Source organism: Gorilla gorilla, chromosome 19 (genome assembly GCF_029281585.2).
Source record: "Gorilla gorilla gorilla isolate KB3781 chromosome 19, NHGRI_mGorGor1-v2.1_pri, whole genome shotgun sequence".
NCBI lineage: Eukaryota > Metazoa > Chordata > Mammalia > Primates > Hominidae > Gorilla > Gorilla gorilla.
In genome coordinates, this window is record NC_073243.2 from 72,887,955 (window position 1) to 72,914,741 (window position 26,787).

The 26,787-nt window shown below is 34.7% G+C and overlaps 1 protein-coding gene across 6 annotated transcripts in view; it reads left to right on the plus strand.

Annotated features, from left to right (window-relative positions):
* RICTOR (RPTOR independent companion of MTOR complex 2) overlaps positions 1–26,787 on the plus strand; it is a 135,802-nt gene that overhangs the window by 56,356 nt on the left and 52,659 nt on the right. For all 6 annotated transcript variants that reach the window (XM_019013496.4, XM_055367921.2, XM_019013497.4 and 3 more), the window contains 4 exons: positions 13,999–14,063; positions 14,932–15,063; positions 20,686–20,749; positions 26,465–26,591. In XM_019013496.4, the coding sequence (XP_018869041.1) occupies positions 13,999–14,063; positions 14,932–15,063; positions 20,686–20,749; positions 26,465–26,591 (388 nt within the window). The remainder of the gene's footprint in view (positions 1–13,998; positions 14,064–14,931; positions 15,064–20,685; positions 20,750–26,464; positions 26,592–26,787) is intronic.

The following is a 26,787-nucleotide window of genomic DNA, read 5'->3' on the forward strand; positions in this document are numbered from 1 at the left end:
CTCACTTGCTTAGTTTTAACTGTTAAAAACAATTATAATAGAGGTCTGTGTCCTGTTTGCAATTATAATTACTGTTATAACCAAGTTTGCACAGCTAGATAATATAGTTCCACATCTCTTGCCAACAGGATTCTGAAAGTTGGGGATGGAGGTAAGAATGGCAGTAATTCCTGTTATTTTACTTTGTTACCAGCATGGGTCTTACAGCAATCTTAAAAATCTAGAATAGTGTTGCGTAATAGAAATATAATGTGAGCCACATGTGTAATTTTAAATTTCCTAGTAGCCATACTAAAAAAGTAAAAAGAAACATGACATTAACTTTAATATTTTTATTAAGCCAGTATATCTAAAACATCATTTGATGTAATTAGTATAAAACATTATTAAATGTTATTTTACTATTTTTTCATACTAAAGTTTTGAAAGCAAGTTTATGGTTTATACTTAACAACAAATTTCAATTAAGACTAGCCACATTTCCAGTGTTCATAGTCACTTGCAACTAGTATCTACTAACCACATTGGACAGTGAAGATACACAGCTTTTTGGAACAGGAGTGGCTTAAAAGCCTTCATTTCTAGGAATCTGTTGAACACCTCTTATTCTCCCTTCTCATTCTTCATTTATTTCTGTCTAGGTCCCAGGTTTTCTTGCATTAGGATTAGTTTCCCTTTTTTTCTTTCTTCTTCTCTCTTCAGTTTCCTTGTTTTTCTGTTGGTCTAAATTTCCCCCACAGTATTTCACTAAGTTATTCGCTCCACCTCCTCTCTCTTTCTTGATTTGTGCTCCCCCACTCTCTTCTGCCCTTTCTCCTTCTCATCCCTTCTCTACTTCTTCCTTTCCCCCCTTCATCTTCTCACTCTTTTCTTCACCCTTCCTTGTCACCTTTCACTTCCTCCCTCTTTTCTCAGTTCCCTCTCCCCCCTTCTCTGTTCCCCTTCTCCTTCCTTTTCTCCGTTGTACCACTGTAGAGTATGCAGTGTATCTCTGTAATGAAGGCTCTAAACTTTTTGTACTTTTTGTCTTGTTTGTTTTTTGTTTTACCATATCCTTTTTAAAATGATTTTCATATATCCCTCTGGCCTTGGTGCAAGCTTTGTAGCAGCCCCTTTCTTTGCTATGTTGCCATGATTTTAAAATCCTGATAGCCAAACTTATTAGAATTTGTCTATTCTAAGAGTGAGTAAGCCCTGAGTCAGGATCTTAGGGGCTGTCCCATGAATAAAGTCCATGAACTTTGGACTTCATAAAATCTATTTTGGCTGCTTAGTGATGTGCTGGGAAAAGCATGAGCTTTAGATCAAACAGATGGAGACTTGCAGCCCAACTGTGATTAACTGTCAGGGCAATCTTAGGCAGATTTCTTTACTCAGAGGTAATCTTGCTTTCTGTAGAGGCAAGGTCTCAGTCTAGTGCCTGACACATAATATGTGCTCTGTAATAGGTAGTGCCTTGATTCAACCTCATGTTTGGTTTTTGTGTTTTGTGTTTTTTTGTTCTTTTTGTCACTTCTCTAGTTTTTTAGCTGACTGTAAGATGGTGAGTCTGCTTAGTAGTTTGAGTTGTCAATTGGTAAACTATTACTGTAAATCAGGGTTATTCAATGCTGGCATTACTAACAAATTGAGCCAGATGATTATTTGTTTTGAGAAGCTGCTGTGTGTATTTTAGGGTGTTCAGCACTGCCCCTGGCCTCTACCCACTAGATGCCAGTAGCACCCCCGCCCCAAACCAGTTGTGACAAGCAGAAATGTCTCCAGATATTGCCAAATGTTCCCTGGGAGACAAAATTGCCCCCCATTAAGGACCATTTCTGTAAATAAATGTGTGTGTAGATTTTATTATAAAATTTATTCAAATATGCAGCACAGAACACTGAATTTAATTGTACTGTGTCTTGAATTCCATTTGTTAGAGACCTGGGTTTATAAATATTTAGGTAACTAGTATTCCTGTAAAACCTGTAAATTCATTCATTTGCTTATTGAGTAAAATTTAGGAATTCTCAGAAATTTCTGAGAATAGCTCTATAGAATAAGAAAATAAGAAAAATAATTATGATGCCAGGACTAGTGGAGTTTGTTTGCTACCCTCTTCTGTGTTTCCATTATTTGATAGATATGCCTACTAAATTTTATCTATTTTATTATTTATTGTGGGTTGTTCTGTTATTAAACTGAGTTTCTCAAACACAAAAAAATATGTAGTATTTATTTTTCCACCCTCATATCCCTCTCTACTCAAAAGCGTGTCACATAATATGTGTTTAATTAATGGTATTATATTAGATTGAGAAGATGATGCATTTTAAATATGAGTTTTTGTTTTTACTGGCATTTGTTCTGTTATTAAGTATAAGCCTGTTAGGATTAAGTTATCTTACTAGAACAGTGACATTAAAATGTTGTATAGGGTGAACTTCAGCTTCAAAACTAAACTTCCTTTTAAGGTATAAAGAAACGGAGCTAGTGATGTGATCCTTTAACCATGTGAATGTCACACACCCATGCTTGCCTTCTGACATCATCTCACTGGATAAAGTAATGTGTATAACAGACTGCTGATGAATATAATCTTAGTATTCTATTTTTATAACTGACAACATGCTCATAATCTAAAGACCTGCTTTTTAAAGATGAAAATATTTCAGCTCGTTTATATCTTAAAAGTTCTCTTTTCCTATATTTAATCTCATATATTTATATTAAAAGCTTTAAAAGAATATTTATTTTGTTCTGCTTTTTAAAAACTTTAAGGTATAAGCTGAGTAAAAAAAATTTAAAATGGTACAGAAGAATATATGATAAAAAGTGAAATTCTTCCCTTTCATACCCTTCCCACCCACCTCCCTGTTCTGATACCACTCTCCAGAGGTAACCACTAGAAAGTATCCTTTTCTGGTATAATTATAAATATAAATGTGTATGTGTATTTTCTTGGGAATTGTGAGATTTAAATGAGCAAAACAAAATGAAGTGTTTACTGTCATGCTCAGTTTATTTGCCATTTATTATACAGTTATACGTAATTTATTTACCATTATTACACAGGGTATGTTCAAGGAATGCATCTTTAGGTGATTTCATCATTTTGTGAACATCATAGAGTGTACTTACACAATCCTTGATGGTGTAGTGTACTACATATCCAGGCTATGTGGTATAGTCTGTTGCTCTTAGGCTATGAACATGTACAGCATATTAGTGTACTGAATACTGTAGGCAGTTTTAACACAATGGTAACTGTCTAAACATAGAAAAGATACAGTAAAAATATAGTAGTATAATCTTATGGGACTACAATTCTACATGTGATCCATCATTGACTGAAAAGTTGTTATGCAGTGCATGACTGTAGATGTATATGCAAAAAGGTATTTTTTAAATGACAGCATGATATGTGTATATAAATGTGTATGTGTGTATATATATCTTTGTATGTATATGTATATTGACTTGCAGTTTGCTGCTTTCCACATCCCAATATATCATAGCATGCTTTCCTTTTCTATATATATCAATCTACTTTTTTTGTAGCTCTGTGTGTGTGTGTTTGTGTCTAAATTGCCATGTAAAAGACTGTGCCATGGAGTTCTAGTATGTGAGATAACATTTTTTAAAATTAGGGTTGTTGTTTCTTTTGCTTATTTAGAAGAACTATTTAACCTTCAGAGTAATACAAGTAAAATGGGAGTAGCATTTAAAACTACCTAGTTTTAACTAGTCATTACATTTTTTAAAACTTGATCATTTTAATAAACAGACAAATTTTTAATACTTGGAGATAATATACAGTTCTGTTGTAACTTTGACAGGATATAATTGTTTATAGCCCTTTTTGAATATTTTAGTATTTGTGTAAGAAAGTCATGTGGATTTATTATAACAAATAACTGATTCACTGATGATGGACCTGGATTTTAATAGGCAAACCAGTGACATTATCAAAATCTTTAACCCTTCTTAAAGAAATAAGATTTGTATAATAGTATTTGTTTTGCTTATATAAAAATGTTAAGTTTAACATGTTATACTCATAAAATAATTGTGGACTTAAGATACTGAATGTTTAACTTGTTTATAAGTAATAAATTCAACAAACTTAATTCATCTTAGCTAAAATATAAAGAAATTATTTGTGTACATAATTAGGAATATCAAATGTTGGATCCTAATTTCAGACAAGACAACCCAGGGGTTGAGACACTGTCAATTACATGCTGCCACTCTATTTTTCATTCCTGTTTTCTTTCAGATCGTCTTCATTCTCAGATAAACACTTTCCATGGGACTAAGATAAAATACATCATCCTTAATACTTCTGGTCTTGGAAAGCAGAGAGTAACCCTCTCTTAGCATCTTTGTATATGAACTCTGATGTTATTTGGTCAGGTTTAGCTAGGCGTTGTGACCGATGGCCAATTAAAAAAAATGCATGGATGGCATAGGGAGTGCCAAACCCAATGAAAAGTGTGGTGTCTAATAATTTAGCATTTTATGTGACTGTAAACGCTAATTCTTACATTTTGTAAAGTCTTTAACAATTTCTAAACATAGTCAATGATTTGTTCTTAATATATAATAACAAGCCTATATAATAGGGTAGACAGAATTACATTTTAATGACTTACATTAATACAGGAGATAGGATGTCACCAAAAATAGTAGTGATGAAACTGCTACCTAATGGTTGAAGATTAATTAGCAACTTGATTATTAGTAGAGGCTTCGCAGGATGTCCATGTTTTAACTCACTCTGTGTTCTTCTATTTCTTCTTGTATCTTTCATAGTATATTAGTCCATTCTCATACTGCTGCAAAGAACTACCCGAGACTGGATAATTTATAAAGGAAAGATGTTTAATTGACTCACAGTTCCGCAGGGCTGGGGACACCTAAGGAAACTTACAATCATGGTGGAAAGGGAAGCAAACATGTCCTTCTTCACATGGCGGCAGGAGAGATAAATGAGTGTTGAGTGAAGGGGGAAGGAAGCTCCTTATAAAACCACTGATAGTACTCTCAGAGGACTTTTTAAGGGGGAAGGAAGTCCCTTATAAAAGTGGTGATAGTGAGTGAGTTCTCTCAGATCTCATGAGAACTTACTCACTATCACGAGAACAGCATGGAGGAAATCACCCCCATGATTCAAGTATTTTCACGTGATCCCACCCTTGACACATGGGGATTATTACAATTCAAGGTGAGATTTGGGTGGGAACACAGAGCCAAACCTTATAATTCTGCCCTGGCCCCTCCCAAATCTCATGTCCTCACATTTCAAAACACAAACGTGCCCTTTCAACAGTCCCCCAAAGTCTTAACTCTTTACAGCATTAACCCAAAAGTCCAAGTCCAAAGTTTCATTGGAGACAAGGCAAGTCCCTTCCGCCTATGAGCCTGTAAAATCAAAAGCAAGTTAGTTACTTCCTAGATACAATGAGGGTACAGGCATTGGGTAAATACACCCATTCCAAAGGGGAGAAATTGGCCAAAACAACAGAGCTACAGGCCCCATGCAAGTCCAAAACCCAATAGGGCAGTCATTAAACCTTCAAGTTCCAAAATGATCTCCCTTGACTCCATGTCTCACATCCAGGTCACACTGATGCAAGAAGTGAGCTCCCACAGCCTTGGGCAGCTCCACCTCTATGGCTTTGCAGGATACAGCACCCCCTCCTGACTGCTTTCATGAGCTGGAATTGAGTGCCTGTGGCTTTTCCAGGCGCCCAATGCAAGCTGTCGGTGGATCTCCCATTCTGGGGTCTGGAGGATAGTGGCCCTCTTCTCACAGCTCCACTAGGCAGTACCCAGTGGGGACTTTGTGTGGGGGCTCCAACCCCACATTTCCTTTCCACAGTGTCCTAGCAGAAGTTCTCCATGAGAGCTACACCCCTGCAGCAAACTTCTGCCTGGACATGCAAGCATTTTCATACACCGTCTGAAATCTAGACGGAGGTTCGCAAACCTCATTTCTTGACTTCTGTGCACCCACAGGCCCAACACCATGTGTAAATTGCCAAGGCTTGTGGCTTGCACCATCTGAAGCAACGGCCTGAGCTCTGTGTTGGCCCCTTTTAGCCACGGCTGGGATACAGGGCACTAAAGACTACACAAAGCAGCAAGTCCCTGGGCCCTGACCAGGAAACCACTTTTTCCTCCTAGGCCTCTGGGCCTGTGATGGGAGGGGCTGCCACGAAGATCTCTGACATGCCTTGGAGACATTTTTCCCTATTGTCCTGGTGATTAACATTCAGATCCTTGTTACTTATGCAAATTTCTGTGGCCGGCTTGAATTTCTCCTCAGAAAATGGGGTTTTCTTTTCTGTTGCATCATCAGGCTGCAAATTTTCCAAACTTTTATGCTCTGCTTCACTTTTAAACATAAGTTCCAATTCCAGATTGTATCTTTGTGAATACATAAAACTGAATGTTTTAAAGAACACCCAAGTCACCTCTTGAATGCTTTGCTGCTTAGAAATTTTTTCCACCAGATACCCTAAATCATTTCTCTCAAGTTCAGAGTTCCACAGATCTCTAGTGCAGTGGCAAAATGCTGTCAGTCTCTCTGTTAAAGCATAGCAAGTATCACCTTTATTCCAGTTCCCAACAAGTTCCTCATCTCCATCTTAGACCATCTTAGCCTGGACTTCATTGTCCATATCACTATCAGCAATTTGGTCAAAGCCATTCAACAGGTCTATATAGGACGTTCCAAGCTTTCCCACATTTTCCTCTGTCTTCTGAGCCCTCTAAACTGTTCCAGCCTCTGCCTGTTACCCAGTTCCAAAGTCACTTCCACATGTCGTGTATCTTTACAGCAGTGTCCCACTCTCTGTGGTAGCAGTTTACTGTGTTAGTCTGTTCTCACAGTGCTATAAAGAACTGCCCGAGATTGGATAGTCTATAAAGGAAAGAGGTTTAATTGACTTACGGTTCTGCATGGCTGGGGAGACCTCAGGGAACTTACAATCATGGCGGAAGGGGAATCAAACACATCCTTCTTCACATGACAGCAGGAGGGAAAATGAGTGCCTAGCAAAGGGGGAAGCCTCTCATAAAACCATCAGATCTCGTGAGAACTCACTGTCAGACGAGATTGGGCGTGTTCAGGGTGATATGGTCATAGATGGAACTCACTTTCACATGAACAGCATGGTGGAAACTGCTCCCATGATTCAGTTATCTCCACCTGGTCCTGCCCTTGACATGTTGGGATTATTAGAATTCAAGGTGAGATTTTGGTGGGGACACAGAACCAAACCATATCACATAGAGAAAGAGCTAAACAGTTTAATGTGTACTTTAGGGTTTGGTTATTTAAATTAGGAGATAACTAGTAAGGTAGTCATCACAAGAAGTTTGTATCAAAGTCATTCTTATTCATACTATTTTGAGATTTATATGTGAACTCTTAGTGATTAGCAGTGAAAGTATAATATTTCTTTGATAATCCAAAATTTAGAATTCTATTACTATCTTCTTTCCTATTCCCAATATATATGTGAATTTATTTACACATAGAAAGTTTAATCACTGCTCGGGATAATTCTAATTCAAAAGGTTTTTCATTTAAGACTGATTAAAGCCCTCTTCTACAGTCCTGGAAACAACCTGAAGGCATTTAACCATTATTGAATGGTTAAATGGTTAAATTTAACCATTATTGAAATCCATTTACTATGTCTGGAAAATAGGCACTAATTAATAACAAATATATTGTGTTTCTGCCATAATTGTTCTTTTTAGTTATTTATGATTTTCCAGTTTCCAGCTGATTCAGCATCTTTCTCAAAAACTTTTCTTGCATTTGAGATGCATTGACATTAATAATCAGAAAATGATACACCTCTCTAAACACTTTTTAAATGGTGCATGTTTGTTTTTTAAGATTATAATACCTTTGAATTTTGTTTAACTTTTTCACTAAAACTGCTAACTCTAGGAAATGTTAAGTGGTAAATGGTCATATATTTTTCTCGTCTGAGAAGGTAGATAATTTGAAAATTGTGTTCTCTGAATCTATAGTTGTCTATGAGGTTGACTGGCAAGTATGAAAAATATAATGCAGGAAATGAGAGTCAAGTACACACTTAGGGGAAAAACCAACCTTTTAAAGGACAAGACTGTATATTTGTAGAATTTTACAACCTTTCATTTTATTAACATTCATTATTACTGTAGCAGAGGAATGGAAATACTCCCTTTTTAAGCAGTTGAGTTGATATGTGTAAATTATAATTTAAGAAAGTAACATTTTTTCCCAGTTTGAAAGCACAATATTTTGTATGTTGATATAAACAAATTCTAACCTTAATTTTTCTACATTATATATATTTGAATATTCCCAAGGATGAAGTAATCATAACACTGTAAGCTGACCGTATTTTTCTTTCTTACTCATGTATGGTACCACATAGTGATAATGCTAGTATTCTGAAATACGTGAGAAATCTTTAAAATAATAAATTAACTTAAGGAGTGAAAGTGCAGTTTTTTATGTTTTAATTCTTTGAAATGGGCAGTTTTTTTTAATGGTATATTTTAGTTAGCAGTTCTGGAGAAAACAATAGTTAAATTTTCTTATTTGTTTTGTGTATATATATATAGCCAGGGTGCAGTTCTCCAGATTCTTGATGCCACATTTGAGGCTGGAGAAATGAAATAAGATGGTAATGTTCAATTGTTTTTTACTTCCCCTAACCCCCAACCCTGTGTAAATAATTTCAATACAAAATTATAGTAATATTTTTCATAGTGGGCTCTGGCGTCAGACTGGTTTGATCTGATTTCCAGCTTTACCACTTAATTAGGCTTTGTGGCCTTAGGAAGTCTCTAAGCCTCAGTTGTTTTCATTTACAGAAATACTACCAGGGTTGAGAAGATTACCAGTCAATAATTGTTACTTCTGTGTGTATTCATCAATACTATATATAAAACTATTCCTAGATGGTGTGATACGTGTTTAATTGTGAACATTTATAAAATACACAAAAACGCAGAGGAGTTGTTGTTAAAAAATTTTTGGTGTTAAAATTTTGATGTATATCCTTTTTTTTTAAAGTGTGTTTTTTTTGTTTGTTTTTTTTTTGAGATGGAGTCTCACTCTGTCGCCCAGGCTGGAGTGCAGTGGCGCGATCTCGGCTCACTGCAAGCTCCGCCTCCTGGGTTCACGCCATTCTCCTGCCTCAGCCTCCCGAGTAGCTGGGACTACAGGCGCCCGCCACCACGCCCGGCTAATTTTTAGTATTTTTAGTAGAGACGGGGTTTCACCGTGTTAGCCAGGATGGTCTCGATCTCCTGACCTTGTGATCCACCCGCCTCGGCCTCCCAAAGTGCTGGGATTACAGGCGTGAGCCACCGCACCCGGCCTAAAGTGTGTTTTTAAGAAATATATCTTACAGAATCTTTTCCCCATTTAGCAATAGATTCTGCATATTATTTCTTATGATTGTATATTACATTATTTTAATGGCCTCATAAAGTTCCTCCTTTATAAACATTTTATTCCCATTTCTTTAATGTTGTAAATAATGTCATAAGCATCTTGTACTTGAACCTACTTTATATTAGTAAAATAATTTAAAATACATAAATCTCCAAAAGTGGATCTTGATCCTAGTGCATTTTTCCAATTTATTTTATAAAATATTTTCAGTTTTCAATCCCATTACCAGTATATAATAATATTTAAAATAACATTTTACAATATATTTAAAAATTATTATAGTAATATATAATATTTAAAACTATTTTTTGAAATATTTCCAATAATAAAATAATATACAATAATATTTAAAACAATATTTTGCCATTTTTGTGAGTTGTAAGTAGAACTTTGCAATTCATTTGATTTGGGTTTTAGGAAAAATGAATATATGTCATATTTATTTGTCAATTATATTTCTTCAGTAAATTCCTTGTACATTTTCTTTGCCCGTTCTTCTTTGGGGTCCTGAGAAGTTTTTCCTCAATTTGTTTCAACCTTTTACATTATAAGGATCTGTATTAGTTTGCTAGGTGAGGATGGAATGCTGTGAGCTGAATTGTGTCTCGTCAAAATTCGTATGTTGAATTTCTAACCTCCAATACCTCAGAATGTGACTGTATTTGGAGATAGGGCCTTTGAAAAAGATAATTAAGGAAAAATGTGGTCATATGGGTGGGTGGGCGTAATCTAATATACTCTCTTATAAAAAGTGTAGATTAGGAGACAGACATACACATAGGAAAATACAGAAAATAGCCATATGTAAGGCAAGGAGAGAGACTTTAAAAAAACAACAACCCTGCCAACACCTTGATCTTAGATTTCTGGCCTCCAGAGTTATGAAAAAGTACATTTCTGTTGTTTAAGCCACCCAGTCTGTGATATATGTTATAGTAGCCCTAGCAAACTACATACAGTGCCTTAACCTTTTTCTTACCATATTTGTTGCAAATATTTTTTACTAACACATTATGTCACTTTTAATTTTAGGTATATGGTTGGTTTTTTAGAGGTATAGAAGTTTTATCTCAGAACTTAGAAAATTTTATGTTATTTTAAATATGTATGTATAAAAACGCATTCTCTTAAATTTGTAGCTACTTGCAACACTGTACAAGACAGTAAAAACAAAAGAAAAACATTATACTCTTTGAAAGTCTGAGGCCTCTTTGTTCATCATATCAGAATTTTAAGGAATACCAGTATTGTAATATCAGCAGTGTTGCAATATCTGATAGCAGCTATTCTAGTCCTGTCTCCTACCCTGTTCTGTTTGGGACACCCTCCCCTCCCCTCCCCTCCCCTCCCCTCCCCTCCCCTCCCCTCCTCCCCTCCTCCCCCCTCCTCCCCCCTCCTCTCCCCTCCTCTCCCCTCCTCTCCCCTTCTCTCCCCTCCTCTCCTCTCCTCTCCCTTCCCTTTCCCTCCCCTTTTTTCCTCTAAAGAAAAATTGGACAGGAAATTTTTACAGTTATCCTACCAATAGGGTAGTGAACTTTTATCAACTTTTTCTTAGGGTCCATTCTTCTCATAGATGTGATGTGATATGTTGATTACTTTGGTTGCTTTATACTGTATGGTTACAATGTTTATAACTTCATACTGAGAAAGAATATTAGCACTTTGGAGACTCTTCTTGGTCTTCAGTGTTAAATAAATGATTTATCTTCTCTTTAATCCATTTCAGTTAGCCCCAATAAATCAATTAAGGACATTATACGTAACTTTTAGGTAAAAGTCAATTCTCCAGACTCATACCTAGATTAAACTGGCATATATTCATCCAGGTGGGATCCATAAAGGTAGTATTAGACCACCGCTCTCAATGAAAACCAGGAAAACCTGTTTGAAGGCAGCAGGAAGCTGCTTGGGCAACAGTAAGTGCAGACACCAACCTTTCAGAAAAGGGAGAATCTTGTACAAATAAGCTGCTTCAACAACTTTTTCCCAGGGGACACTTGCTGATGTTAAGTATGGGCAGGAAACGGGATTCAAGCATTAGGCCCAGAAATACTGTTGCCGAAAGTCAAAAAACAGCACAGAGGTTTTGGTGGAGTCCTACCTAGGTGCATCAAGCATGGGGAGATTCTCCCCTCAGTTCAGTTGTTTAATCCTGGGGCTACCTGGGATGAGAAACTTAAAACCTAAGTAGAAAATCTTTGAAAATCAGGAATGGAGTTTGCAGGACAAAAATTAAATTTTTCATCCTCCTTGGACTAGTTTTCTTAACAATAAGCTTTCAGTTGAAACTTCAGGTGGCAGGGAAAAAGCAGAGGTAGGCCTGGTCTTACCAGGGCAACCACCTAACGTGGACTCAACACCATCTAGTGGCTTAACAGAAAGAAGGCTGAACCTTCTGTGGAGACAGATAACACCATCAAATCTTTGCAAGTTTTTATATACAATCAAAGACTAAGGAGCTACCAAAGGACAGGATTACATGACTAGAACAAAAGGGAAAACAGTTAATAACAGATCCAGAGATGATCCACATCATTCAGGTTTATTAGATGAAACCTACTTTCAGTAACAACTATGTCATGAACATAGAGGACGTATGGAGAAAATTGATGTGAAATGAAGAATTTCATTAGCACATTGGAATGGCTAAAAGGATTAAATGGAAATTCAAGAAGTGAATAATACAGTTATCTACATTTAAAAACTCATTAGATACATGTAATAGAAGATTAGACACATCAGAAAACAGGTTATAGAAAATATTCAACTGAAGCATTGAGATAAAATGGAAAAAAAGAAGAGGATTTACGGATTTGTGATACACATGAGAAGATCTGGCATACATTTAATTGAATTACCAGAAGGAGAGTTTGGACAGAAGAAGTTTTGAAAATGTATAGAATTTTTCAGAATTTGTATAGAATTTGCAGAAGTAGATCAACCCAGAGATTAGGAAGTTTTGTTTACCCTAAGCAGGATAGCTACAAAGGAAACCACACCCAGAAACATTGTAATAAGATTGCTGGAAACCAAAGATAAGGAAAGATGTCTTTAAAAGAGTCTGAGAGGCCGGGCTCTGTGGCTCATGCCCATAATCCCAGCACTTTGGGAGGCCAAGGCGGGCGGATCACCTGAGGTCGGGAGTTTGAGACCAGCCTGACCAACATGGAGAAACCCTGTCTCTACTAAAAATACAAAATTAGCTGGGCGTGCTGGCACATGCCTGTAATCCCAGCTACTAGGGAGGCTGAAGCAGGGGAATCGCTTGAACGTGGGAGGCGGAGGTTGTGGTGAGCTGAGATTGCACCATTGCGCTCCAGTCTGGGCAACAAGAATGAAACTCCATCTCAAAAAAAAAAAAAAAAAGAGTCTGAGAGGCCCAGTGCGGTGGCTCACGCCTGTAATCCCAGCACTTTGGGAGGCTTAGGCAGGTGGATCGTGGATCACCTAAGGTCAGGAGTTCAAGACCAGCCTGGCCAACATGGTGAAGCTCCGTCTGTACTAAAAATACAAAAAGTAGCCTGGCGTGGTAGCAGGCACCTGTAATCCCAGCTACTCGGAAGGCTGAGGCGGGAGAATCACTAGAACCCGGGAGGCAGAGGTTGCAGTGATCTCAGATCACGCCACTGCACTCCGGCCTGGGTGACAGAGTGAGACTCCATCTCAGAAAAAAAAAAAAAAAAAGAGTTTGAGAAATAAATGACATGACTTTTAAAAGAGTCAACAATAAGACTGATGGCAGACTTCACAACCGAAACAGTGGAGGCCACCTTGAAACTGCCATCTTGAAACTGTTGGAGGAAAATAGCAGCTAACCTAAACTTCTAAATATCCAGCAAAATATTCTTCAAACTTCAATGTAAAAAAAAAAAAAATTATTTCCAGAGAAATAAAAACCAAGAAAATCATTACCAGCAACCTGGTCTAAAATTAAAACACTAACAGAACAAGTCAACAGCAACAACAGAGTTCTTCAGATAAAAGGAAGCTATCCCAATAAGGAACCATCAAAATGATGAATAATAAAAAGGGTAAATATGTGAATAAATATAAACTGATATTGACTAAATACTGTTAAAACCCATTAACAGTAATACAGTATAGTTTTTAAAAGATAGAAAAAACAATTGTAAAGTGAAATGTGAGGGGAGAAAGTGAAATTAAAGTGTGAGATTCTGGCATTGAGGACATTGTGAAGTGATACTTTTTGTTAGATAAGTCAACAATGCATGTTGTAATCTTAATAGTAGCCACTAAAAGAACCATTTTTAAAACAGTAAATTATTGAGAAGGAAAATGGAATAATAGAAAACAAATGATTTTTAAAAAGGCAGGAAAGATAAAAGATTAAAGAAACTTAAAACTGGCAGGTCAAATGAGAAATAGTAAGATGATACAAATAAAGCTGCTTATTTGAACAGTAAAATCATATTTTTCAAAATATTATTCCATAAAAATACCTTATTTTCCAGTGTAAATATATAATGTGTATAAATATGTGAAAATATACAACACATAAATACACACTTGTTTTGTTTTTCTGACAGCTTCTTTGTGATATTGGCCACAGTGAAGAAAAACTAGGCTTTAACTATGAGGATATCATAATTTGGTAAGTGTGGTTCGTTCCCCCCTCCCATCCCTTTCAGATTTTAGTAATTTTAATTTTAGTAATTTTAAACTAGAAATAGAATAATACAGCACCTCATATTTGATTTTATAGAAATAGTTGCTTGAACATTAGAAAAAATCTAAGAGCTACGGTAGTTTTGTTTTTGTGAGTCTTTGTGATATTTTCTAATTACTAAATATGAAGAACCAAAGTGAATGTTCAAAAATATCTGGACTTCTATAATTTAAACTTTTAAATTAAATCTGAAATTTGCAGACTAAATTTCTCATATTATTCCCAGGAACAACTATAACTCTAGGTCTTACCTAAGAGAAAGTTTGTGCTTACAACAGACTTGATTTGCCCATGCACACTAATAGAGGCATGTTATATGGTTTTATAACTATCTTTTAGGTACTCTTAGGAATTAAAATTGATATAAAAGGTCTGTGCCTGCTATTGGCGTAAATTATTATTATCATTGATTTAAACCAATGATTTTTGGGAGGTATGGAACCAGGTAGGCAGAGAGAGGATATTCGATTGTAGACACAAATGGTATAGCTTGAAAAAGGCGTATTTAATTTTCCATTGTTTATATAAAATAAAGTACAGAAGGTAAGAAAGAACTCAATAACATTTTCTTGATTGGTAAGAATGTACTAAGGAGGCACAGATTTAAAAAAACAACACTAAGTGAAATTGTCTGGCTTGGAGTGAATAATTTTTATATATGTAGAATGCTCTTAGAATTCTGTGCATGACTAGAATTTTTGCATATTTTGGCTGAGGAATAATTTGGTAATACAATTTTGTGTGTATTTGAAACCTGTGCAGCAAAACTTGTATTCTGTTTGTTTTCATACAGTTTGCGGTTAGCTTTATTAAATGAAGCAAAAGAAGTGCGAGCAGCAGGGCTACGAGCGCTTCGATATCTCATCCAAGACTCCAGTATTCTCCAGAAGGTGCTAAAATTGAAAGTGGACTATTTAATAGCTAGGTAAATTTCCTAGACTTGTTTATATATTTTTGAAATTTTGTGTTGAGTTTTTAGCATGCCTGCCATAAAGTGTATAGATTTTTACTCATACTAGTATAACTTTGATGAATTTAGTGTGTATATATACACACACACAACCAAGTAACAAGATTTAGAACATTTTCAGCATCCCAGTAAAGCTCTGTTACACCTCTAATCAGTTGTAAACATTATTCTGACTTTTCCCATTGCAGACTAGTTTTTCCTGTTCTTGAGCATTGTGTGTTGGACGTATACAGTAATTACTCTTTCTTTTTCTCATTATCATCTTTGAGATTCATCCATGTTGATTTTTTTTTTTTTTTGCTGTGTAACATTTCATTTTATAAATAGACCACAATTTATTCCATTCTGTTGAAGCTTTTCTGGGTTGTTTTCAGTGTTTGACTATTTGGAATAAAGCTGCCCTGAATATTCTTGTAGAAGGCTGCAAGAATATTCTTATAGAAGAGGAAATGCACTCATTTCTCTTAGGTATATGTAGAACTAGAATTTCTGGGTTATAAGGTACATGTATGTTTAGCTTTAGTAGATATTGCTAAACAGTTTGCTAAATGATTGCACTGATTATACTTCTACTATTATGTATAGGAGTTTCAGTCTCCCCGTGTCCCCATCAACACTTGCTATTTTCAGTTTTTAGTTATATCCTTTCTTGTGTGGGGTCTCATTGTGGTTTTAACTTGTGTTCCCTGATGAATGATGATGTTAGGCACTTTTCATTTGCTGGTTGAAAGTTTGGATATCCTATCTTTTGCTCATTTGTAAATTGGATTATCTTTCTTGTTATGTAGGAATTCTTGATGTCTTCTGGATATGAGTGTTTACAGATATATGTATTGAAAATGTCTTGTTTCAGTTTGCCTTGCCTTTGCCTTGCCTCTTCATTCTTTTAATGGGTCTTTGATGAACAAAAGTTCATAATTAGTGAAATCCAGAATGCTTTCTATTTGGAAGAGATCTGTGTTTTCTTTTAAAGGTTTTATTCCTTTATACGTGTTTAAGTCTTTGAACCATCTTACTTGATTTGATCTCATTTGATGGTTGTGTAAGATATGAGATAGATGGCAAGTCATGATTCATTTTTATCTTTATGAATATCCAATAAAATTAGCACCTTTTATTGAAAATATTTTCGTTTCACGTCTAGATTTGTGTCACCTTTGTTGTAAATCAGGTAGTTCAGTAGCAATCTATTGTTTGGTTCTCTATCCTCTTTAGTTGGTATATTTGTCCTTGCACCAGTTTCTCAACTGTTTTAACTACTGCAGTTCTATAATATGTTTTGATATCTGTTTATGTTAGTCTAATTTTGCTTCTTCAAGACTATTTTGACTAATCTGGGTTCTGCATTTTCATATAAGTTTTAGAATAAGATAGTCTATCCATATAACTTGCTGGGATTTTAGCAGGGATTGCATTGATGCTCTAGATTAATTTGGGGTGAATTTACATCTTAATACTGAATTTTCTAAACAGTTATTTATTGGAAACTTTGATTTCTGTCAACAGTATTTAGTAGTGTTTGTTTGTTTGTTTGTTTTTTGCAGAAGTCCTGAACATATTTATTCAGTTTATTCTAACATATTTTTCTGATAGTATTAATGTAATTTAAAACATTCTTTTCTGTTTTTGCTACTAATATATAAAAAAATTGGGGGGAGATATTGACCTGTTGGAGATATTGACCTCTTATTTAACAGTTTTGCCAAATTCACTTTTCAGTTCTGGTTGTTTGTAGATTACTTTGGATTTTCTGTGTGTATAAGCATTAATTACAGATGATGTCCATTTTATATCTTCCTTTCCAATCTTTATCTTTTTCTTACCTTACTACATGAGTTAGAATATTGCACTGAATAGGAATGATAATAATGGACAAGTTTGTTTTGATCTTGAACTCAGGTGGAAAGCATTAAGTATTTCACCATTATTTATACTTTCTATAAGCTTTTACTAGATTTTCTTTATATTCCTAGTTTGCATTCTTTAAATAAACACCACTATTTGTGATATATTGTTCTCTTTATATATAACTTAATTTCCTTGCTAATAATATTTTATAGATTTTTGCACCTATGTTCATGAGAGTTGTTGACCATTATTTTTCCTTTCATCTAAAGTCTTTGTCTGGTTTTAGTATTGGGAGTATGTATGTTTGTTTTATAAAACAACTAGGGAAATATGGCCTTGTTTTCATATTACCTGGAAAATATATGTAAGATATGTATTTTTTTTTCTCCTACGTGATTATAATTCATTAATGGATCTCTCTGGCTGGGTTTTCTTTTTCAGCCTGTTTTAAAATTATAGACTCAATTATTTTTCACCCATATAATACTTTCTGACTTTTCTTTTTCTTGTTTCAGATTTTGAAGCTTTGTTGTTACTTCATGTTTAGAACTGCTAAATCTTCTTATTGGGCTTAATCCTTTTATAATTATAAAATAACCCTCTTTATTCCTAGTAATACTTCTTTTATGAGTGTTCATGTCATCTAATAATACATTACCACCTTTCTTTTGCCTAGTGGTTGCATGGTATACCTTTTACCATCCTTTTACTTTCTTTTTTTGTCTTTACATTTAAGTGTCTCCCCTGTAAATATCATATAGTTTTTTCTTTTTTTATATCTGGTTTGACCAACTTTGTCTTCTTATTGGAGTATTTAGACTATTTATGTCTAGTGCTTTATTATGTGCATGATTTATGGACTTTGTCTAATGTAATTATTTGTGTGTATTTATGAGTTTGTTGTCTCATTACTAGCTTCCTAATACTTGAATTTGTTTGCTATCTTGTTATTTGTATTCTATTTGTCACATATGTTCTTTGTTCTTGTATTTCTCCTTTTTTTGCTTCTTTTGAAATAACAATTTGTTTCCTCTTTTCGTGTCTTGGCTATGAAGTCTTTCCTTCTTTTTAGTAGTTGTCCTAGAGATTGGAACATATATCCTTGATATATTAAGTTCTGCTAGTCATCTTTTGTCTGTAAATCCCTCTATTTTGCCTTCGTGTTCAAAGGCTGTTTTCACTACCAGTTACTTATTTTTCAATGCTTCAGTTATTGTCTTCTAGATTTCTTTTTCTTTTTTCTTTTTTTTTTTTAACAGTTGAACAGTAAGTAGCTTCTCTTGTTGCTTCTTTGGGATATATCTTTTTACCTCTGGCTGCTTTAAAGATTTTTTTTTTTCTCTGTTGTATATTCTGTCCTATTGACTGGTACTCCATCTATTATAATGTTGGATCTTTTCACTGTCCCATCACTGACTTTTCTGATGTCATTATTGTATTTTTCAACGTTTTGTTGTGGTTAATCTTTGTATTTCAGTGTGCTTAGTTTCTACTTACCTGTTTATTAAAAACCTTTCATCCTGCTAGTAAATGACTCTCATGAATTCTTAATTTCAGTTATGATTTTATTATTTATTTTAGGTTTTTTTTTTTTGCCTGTTTGTTTGAGACGGAGTCTCGCTCTGTCGCCCAGGCTGGATGGAGTGCAGTGGCACAATCTCGGCTCACTGCAACCTCCCTCTTCTGGGTTCAAGTGATTCTCCTGCCTCAGCCTCCCGAGTAGCTGGGACTGCGGGTGCGCACCACCACGCCTGGCTAATTTTTTTCTATTTTAGTAGAGACAGGGTTGCACCATGTTGCCCAGGCTGGTCTTGAACTCCTGAGCTCCAGCAATCCGCCTGCCTCTGCCTCCCAAAATGCTAGGATTACAGGCGTGAGCCACCGCACCTGGCTTACTTTAGTTTTATTTAAAGATTTCAGGTCTCCGCTTCATTTCTTCATCTTTTCTTCAGCATATTAACCATAATTACTTTGAAGTCCCCTCTGACAACTCCAATATGTGAATCACCTGTGTTCTATTTGTAGTGCCATTTTCTTTTCTTAGTTTTTGGTTCTTGGTCCTTTGTTTGTTTGTTTTAAACCGTGCCTCATATTGTCTGATAGAATGTGAACATTGGTATTCAAAATTGTTGGGGCTGGGCTTGGTGGCTCATGCCTGTAATCCCAGCATTTTGGGAGGCCTAGGCGGGCAGATCACTTGAGGCCAGGAGTTTGAGACCAGCCTGGCCAATGTGGCGAAACGCCTGTCTCTATTAAGAAAACAAAAATTAGCCAGGTATGGTGGCACGCGCCTGTAATCCCAGCTACTCAGGAGGCCAGGGCACCAGCTCTGTCTCAAAAACAAAATATCCAAACAAACAAACACAATTGTTGTCTCAGGATCATGTTATTTGCCTTGTAAGAGAGTTAAGTTTTATTCTAGTATGTTGGTTTATTACACTGATTCTGTTAAAGTTTGGTTTTAGATTTGCCTTTGCTCCTAGCAGTGGCTATTTAGAATCTCAGAGTGTAGATATTGAGCAGAATCTTTTCACCTTAACCAGTCTTGAACCTTTACCTATTTCTTAGAGTATCGTGTTTCTGCTGAAATCTATACTCTGTTCCTTTGTTTCTTAGAGTGTAATTCTGCTTTTGCACAATGTGGATGTTGACAAGTGTCTTGGAGAGAACACTGCATGCAGATTTTAGCTCACTTTCTTCTGTTTTCTTCTCTCAGGGATTTTACCCCTCAAGTCCCAGCTACTTTGGCTGCCCTGAAGTTAAACCTCTGTCTTTTCAGTACGGCCAGATTTCTGCTTTCTGTTAGGACTCTGCCCGTAAGACCAGGGATTGACATTGACAGATGCACCCAGGGAACAAATGTGGTTGAATGTGGAGCTCCCTGTGCTTCTTTTTTCAGGGATTATTCTTCATTGCCCTTTTAACAGTTGTTTTATACTGTAAAGTTTTTTTTTTTTTTAATCTTTATGGTTGTTTTTGGGAAGACAGTCAGAACCTCTCATCTCTGACATGGCCAGGAATGGAATTCTAAGTCCATTTGAATTTTAATAGGATTGCCTTAGATTAATTGTATTCAGATAGAAGAAATGCTTTTTGAATCGCAGACTATCTATATATAAAGCATTGATTAGAATAATGAACTGTCTAAATAAAAATTATGCTTCTACATAAAAGACTTTCAAAACTGGATAATTTAATAAATTTTACAAAGAAATGTCAGTTTGGTGCTATTTGTTTGGACATCAATATTTGAAGTGAATTCAGAATTCAAATTATATTTTGGTAAGATAGAATTTTTATGGATAGTGCCTAATTTAGTTTAAGCCCTGGTCAAAATTGCAATTAAATGAAAACAGCCTTGAATTATTTTTCCTTTACAATTTTTATAAAATGTCTGAATTTTATCAGAGATAAGTGAATTTTTTTAGTAGACTTTTTACACTTTATGTTTATTATTCTTTCTTTATGAATAGATGTAGTCTTGTAAATTACTATACTGTTCTTTCCTGAGGTTTTAAAAGAAAAAATTGGTCTTTTAAATGACAGATATTTATCCCTAGAGATGTATGGGTTAATTAAATAAATATATGCTGGTACTGAGAAATCATATACCAAAACTATAATATACCATATTGACATTGTGAAAATGGGTTTCATCTAGCAGTATTGTGATACAAAAAGTTGTTTAATAGAATTTTATCAATGATTAATATTTTGTATATTGTTTAGGTGCATTGACATACAACAGAGCAACGAGGTAGAGAGGACACAAGCACTTCGATTAGTCAGAAAGGTATGCTCTATGTGTGAGAGTAAAAGGCAAATTTATGGTTTTTATGTTAATATTTACATTTTTAGATTAGACTGTTTTGTGAAATCTTTATTAAGATTAAAGACTAAACTTTTATTAAACATTTTTATTAAAGTTATATATTAAATAAATTCATTAAACTTTGAGGTAAACATAAATATTTTGTGGAATTCTATGTGATTGGGTATAGGTAGGGCAATATTTCTTATAAAATGTTTATTTTGAAGAATATTTCTTCCTTCAGTAGACATGTAAATGTAGTTACTGCTTTGATAAGTTACTAGAGAAAGAGGATTACTTGCTCCCCATCCTGATTTTCTCTTAATTGCATACTTAGAGTTAATAGTATTAAATGGAAGTCACAAATACTTAGAAGTTCATTGTTTTAAAGGTGAATTTGGATACAATCTGTGGGCAGTTGCAATAAACAATTCAGGCCTTTGTACAGGATAAAAGGTCACAGCCTAAACTCCGAAAGAGAGGGTGTTAAGGACAATCCATAATGCTTCTCATGAGAGGCCTTCAGGGAATGCTTTGTTGTTTTTACTTGATACCCTAATGGTGGAAGAAGAGAGTGAACTGAGAGTAAATATGGTTGGGACACAGCCTGAGTGAGACAAGTGTCAGTCATATTTTATCTTATCATGAGAATCATGAAGTATATGTTTGTTTGCATAAAAAATCTAAAAATACTTTCCAGTTGAATTTTTTAGTTCTTTTTTTCTCTTCCTATCTTTCAACTCAGTACACAGGTTCCAAAATGATGTACTGTTCAATTTCTGTGTTAGCTAGGGTTCCCTCTTTTTCCCTTTTCTTAAAATTGTCTACCTTTTGGTTAGTAATAGTAATAGTACTCACAGGTGAACAAGTAAATGGATGAGTTAAGCCTTAAAAGAAGTTTGAAATTTGACTAAGAATGATACCGGAAATAGATTAGGAGACTCTTGTTATAGGCGAACTGTTACACTAGGATTGTAATTTGACTTTTCAAATTCAGATTTGAAAAATCTATGGTTTTTATTTATACAATTCTTCCTTCTTCCATGACTGAGAATTCAAGATAAAACAAAATTTGTTTCTGAAGAACCTAGAACAATTTTTTGGTTATTTGGGTTATATGTCAGTATTTATAATATTAGGAACTAAAATATATATTAATATGTGTAAAATAATAAACACATTAAATACAAATATAAATAACATTTTTATGAAAACCATATTTTATTTTATTTTTTCAATAATTTTTGGGGTACAGGTGGTTTTTGGTTACATGGATAAGTTATTTAGTGGTGTTTGAGATTTTTGTGCCCCTGTCACCCAAGCAGTGTACACTGTACCCCGTATGTAATCTTTTTATCCCTCACCTCCTCCCAAACTCCCCCCACCTCCGGTCCCCAAGTTAATTATATCATTCATATGCCTTTGTGTCCTCATAGTTTAGCTCTGCTTGTAAGCAGGGAACATACAATATTTGGTTTTCCATTCCTGAGTTAATTTGACTTAGAATAATGGCCTCCAGCTCCATCCAAGTTGCTTCAAAAGACATTATTTCAATTGCTTTTATGGCTGAGTAATATTCCGTAGTGTATAATACCACATTTTCTTTATCCACTCATTGGTTGATGGGCACTTAGGAATGACTGTATTTTCCAAAAAATAAAATTAATGAGAAGAGGGCTATTGTTTTAGAGTTTTGCAACTCTCTTTAATTTTGTCTTGATAAACAAGTCAATTGGATTATCGTATTTGCTTCTGCATTCAGTCTGTTTTGATAACACATGCTGTGGAGCCCCCGGAAAACTTTAGTACACACTTGTGAGAAAATAAGAGTAAAAAGGACAAATAATGTCTTTGTATTGCTATGCAGAATCTCTGAAAATATCTTAAGGACCCTCAGAATTTCCTGGTCTACACTTTGAGCGTAACCGCTTTAGAGACTGCTGTCAGAAGAAAAGACAATTTCAAATGGATTCAGACAATTAAATTCAATTTTGGATATTTTAGTAAATGTTTTACTTCAATTTTGTATTTTTGCATAAGTTAAAATTTAAAGTAGCTCAGTTTTTAATTGCTCAAAAATAATAGCATAACAAAAATATCATTTCATTTGATTGTCTTCTGAGATGCAGAGTAGTTGACTCACATACCATTTGTGAATCCTAGAACAGGAAAATTGCTGATATTTGGTGGTGGGATATAGAATCAGCGGAAGAATTGTGGCACAGGGCTTTTCCTTGGTTTATGCTAAAAGGGTTAGAGTGAGAGCACATTTGCTGAACGAACAGTGGCCTCTATCGGCCAGAGAAACTATAATTTCATTAGTGCTTTTGGCATCTGAAGCACACTTTTTTTTTTTTTTTTTTTTTTAGTAAAACCTTGGCAGCTGTACTACAGGTTGAGTATTCCTTATCCAAAACGCTTGGGACCTGAAGTTATTTCCCATTTTGTATTTTTTTGGGTTTTGGAATATTTGTGTATACACAGTAAGTTATCTTGTGAATGAAACCTAAATCTAAACACAGAATTTATTTACATTTCATATATACCTTGTACACATATCCTGAAGTTAATTTTGTATAATATATATATATTTTTTTGAGACGGAGTCTCTCTCTGTCACCCAGGCTGGAGTGCAGTGGCGCAATCTCGGCTCACTGCAAGCTCCATCTCCTAGGTTCAAGCCATTCTCCTGCCTCAGCCTCCCCAGTAGCTGGGACTACAGGCACCCGCCACCACGCCCTGCTAATTTTTTATTTTATTTTATTTTTAGTAGAGACGGGGTTTCACCGTGTTAACCAGGATGGTCTTGATCTCCTGAGTTCGTGATCTGCCCGCCTCAGCCTCCCAAAGTGCTGGGATTACAGGCGTGAGCCACCGCGCCCGGCCAATTTTGTATAATATTTTTAAGAATTTTGTGCATGAAACAAAGTTTATGTATATTGAACCATCAGAAAGCAAAGTTGTCAGGTGCTGAATTTTCTACTTCTGGCTCATGTCAGTGCTCAAGTTTTTGATTTTGGAGCATTTTGGATTTTTGGATTAGGGATGCTCAACCTGCAGTAGAAATTAATATTTAATATTATAATTACTATATCACTGAGTTTTTTTGTATGAATTCCCAAGAGTCTTAAAATTTCTAATAAAAGTATGTCTATTATATTTTAAAGGATAAGGAAAAACATTTTTTGCTTTAGGATAACTTTCACTATGAATAATTAAGGAATTCTTATGTTACTTTTTCTCTTATTTTACCCATCTCATTCATTTGGAAATGTTCTGTCTGCTTTTTTCTTTTCCATGTCTCTGATTTCCCCCTTCTCTCTCCCCATTCCAATGCAGGCAGCTCTTTTCTGGCTTTATCTCCCTCATTTTTAATGCAATTTTTCCACTAGTCAGTTACTACTATTCTTTTCTTAATCTTATTTAAATTCTACTCGCTGCCCACCTAATTTCAGCTGTCATTTTTTTCATATATAGTTTCTTTATTCATGTAATAAGGAATTCCACAAACTTTTTACATTTGAAAGAGATTCATTGGCTGGTATCTCATGCCCTTGATACATAGCAAGATAGTGGCAAAACCAGAGCAAGAACCCTCTTCTCCAAAATTTCCAAACCTACGTTGGCCCATGAATTTGAAGTTCAACCTGCCTACTTTGGCCTTCAGAGCCCAGTTTTGGTCCAGCCAACCATTTCTATCTGACATGTCTTTTGCCACCATGTGTAGGCAAACTACCCACCACTACTACCACAATTGTTACTTCCTTCCTACTCCTCATTTTCAGCCCTTCTCACCTTACATCGATCTTCTAGTCTCAGCTCAAATATTAGATATTCACCTTAGGTAACTCAGTGCTTCTCTAATTCCTTTGTGTCAGTTCCACAAATTTATTACCTAATCATGATCTTTAATTTGTTTTATATGTCTGCCCTGTCATGCCAGAAGAGATTATTAAACTTTTACAGTTTTAACAGTGACTGCATTTTATGGCTTCTCCCTTACTGAGCATTCATTGATTTATGAGGAAAGCATTCTCTGATTTACACACAATTTAAGAGTTTCTTTGCATGTATTTCCCTGGAAAATAAGAAGAGTGATTTTATTTGTAAAAATTTTATTTATATATTTCATAGCACAATCTGGTGAATTAAGTATATGTTTAGTAGACACAAGATTTATATAGAATTTTATACTTGAAACTTTAGAAATCATCTGTTCATACATATCTTCATTTTACAAATGAGGAAACTGAGGCACAAGAGAGGATTGGTTTAGCCAAGGTAACATAGTTTATTATAGCAGACTTAACTCTAAAAACCATTTTGCCAGTTTTTTCAGCCAGCTCTTTACAGAATATATTACATGCATTTTGCTGTTTGGAGAAATTTTCTCATAAGCTCCTTATAAGAATAATAATAGATCAGAAAGTATTAAAAAAGAACTTAACGACATAAGATATTAGAATTCTTTCACCCAGGAAGATTGATTTCCTATACTTCCTATACCTCCTTCCTTCTCCCTTTCTTTCTCTCCTTTTTCAGTTAATTGAAAAAACTGACTTAGAAATGAATATGAAAGCTTTTGTAGATTCTACAGTTATTGGAGATGTATTTGATTTATGGTTGTAGAACTGTATTCTGTAATTTCAGGTGAACTTTGTAATATGTCTTAAAAATGCTGTTTAAATGACAAACCACTTACAACTACTGATCAAACAGATCTTTCTTTTGATCTTCTGTAAGACTTGTGTGTCTTTCATTAGTTATATTACATCCTCTAATTGTTTCATCTCACAAGTTTTATTTTATCAACAGGACAATAAATCTAGTAACATCTGGGTCAAATTAATTTTCTCTAATATTTTATTACTATACAAACAAAATATTTTATTTCCACTCCAGTAACCTGCTATTTTGAATTAATTTGCAAGTCTTTATTTATTAAACAATAATTAGCTACATAATTTTGTTTCCCAAATCAAAGACATATGTTACCTGTTTTCAATATTCCAAATGTTACTGCCAGTTAGATCTTTCATTTAATGTGAGATTCATACAAAATTTTATTACAAGATATTTCCATCAGGATTTTTGAAATATTAAAAATAGATTTGGATTATGAACTCTGCTTTCTGGTATAGCAACAAGTGATTGATGGGAGAGGTGACTAGAGAGTAAGATCATTAGATATCTATTGCAGTAGTCAGAGTGAGAGTGAGGGCCCAAGTTAATTAATTTCATGAGGAGAGGGGAGTAGAGATAAAGATGTTATGGAAGTAAATTGGTAGGACTTGGTGATGATGGTATATGGAGAGTTGGTCAGGATCGTAAAAGTACAGTAGTATATTGACTACTATTGTCCCCTCTGGTTTACCTTGTCTAGGTACTGAAAAACTGTTTAAGATTTAGGCCCTATTCTAGAGTAATTTAAAATCTCAGAAACATTTGGTCAGTGAATTTATAGTCTGTACTGTTAGAAAAAAACTAACACATTTTCCATAGTAATGGCTATTAACATTTGTTACATCAATTATTAGTTATATTAATCTTTTGAAATATCCATAAGCAAAAGATTAAAATTGATACCTAGATCTTATTCTGGATCTTATTCTGTTATTAACTACTTCAGTCTGGACAAAATAGGTTTAAGAAATGTATTACTAAAGTAACTTCTTTTTCTGATTCCTTCTGTTACAGATGATTACTGTGAATGCTTCCTTGTTTCCTAGTTCTGTGACCAACTCATTAATTGCAGTTGGAAATGATGGACTTCAAGAAAGAGACAGAATGGTCCGAGCATGCATTGCCATTATCTGTGAACTAGGTCAGAATTTTCTTCAAGTAATGAAAATGTAATATTTTAGAAAGGATATATAACATTTGAGATATATATATATATATATGTCATATATATATCATATATATATGTTTTTTTAATTATACTTTAAGTTCTGGGATACACGTGCAGAATGTGTAGGTTTGTTACATAGGTATACACATGCCATGGTGGTTTGCTGTAC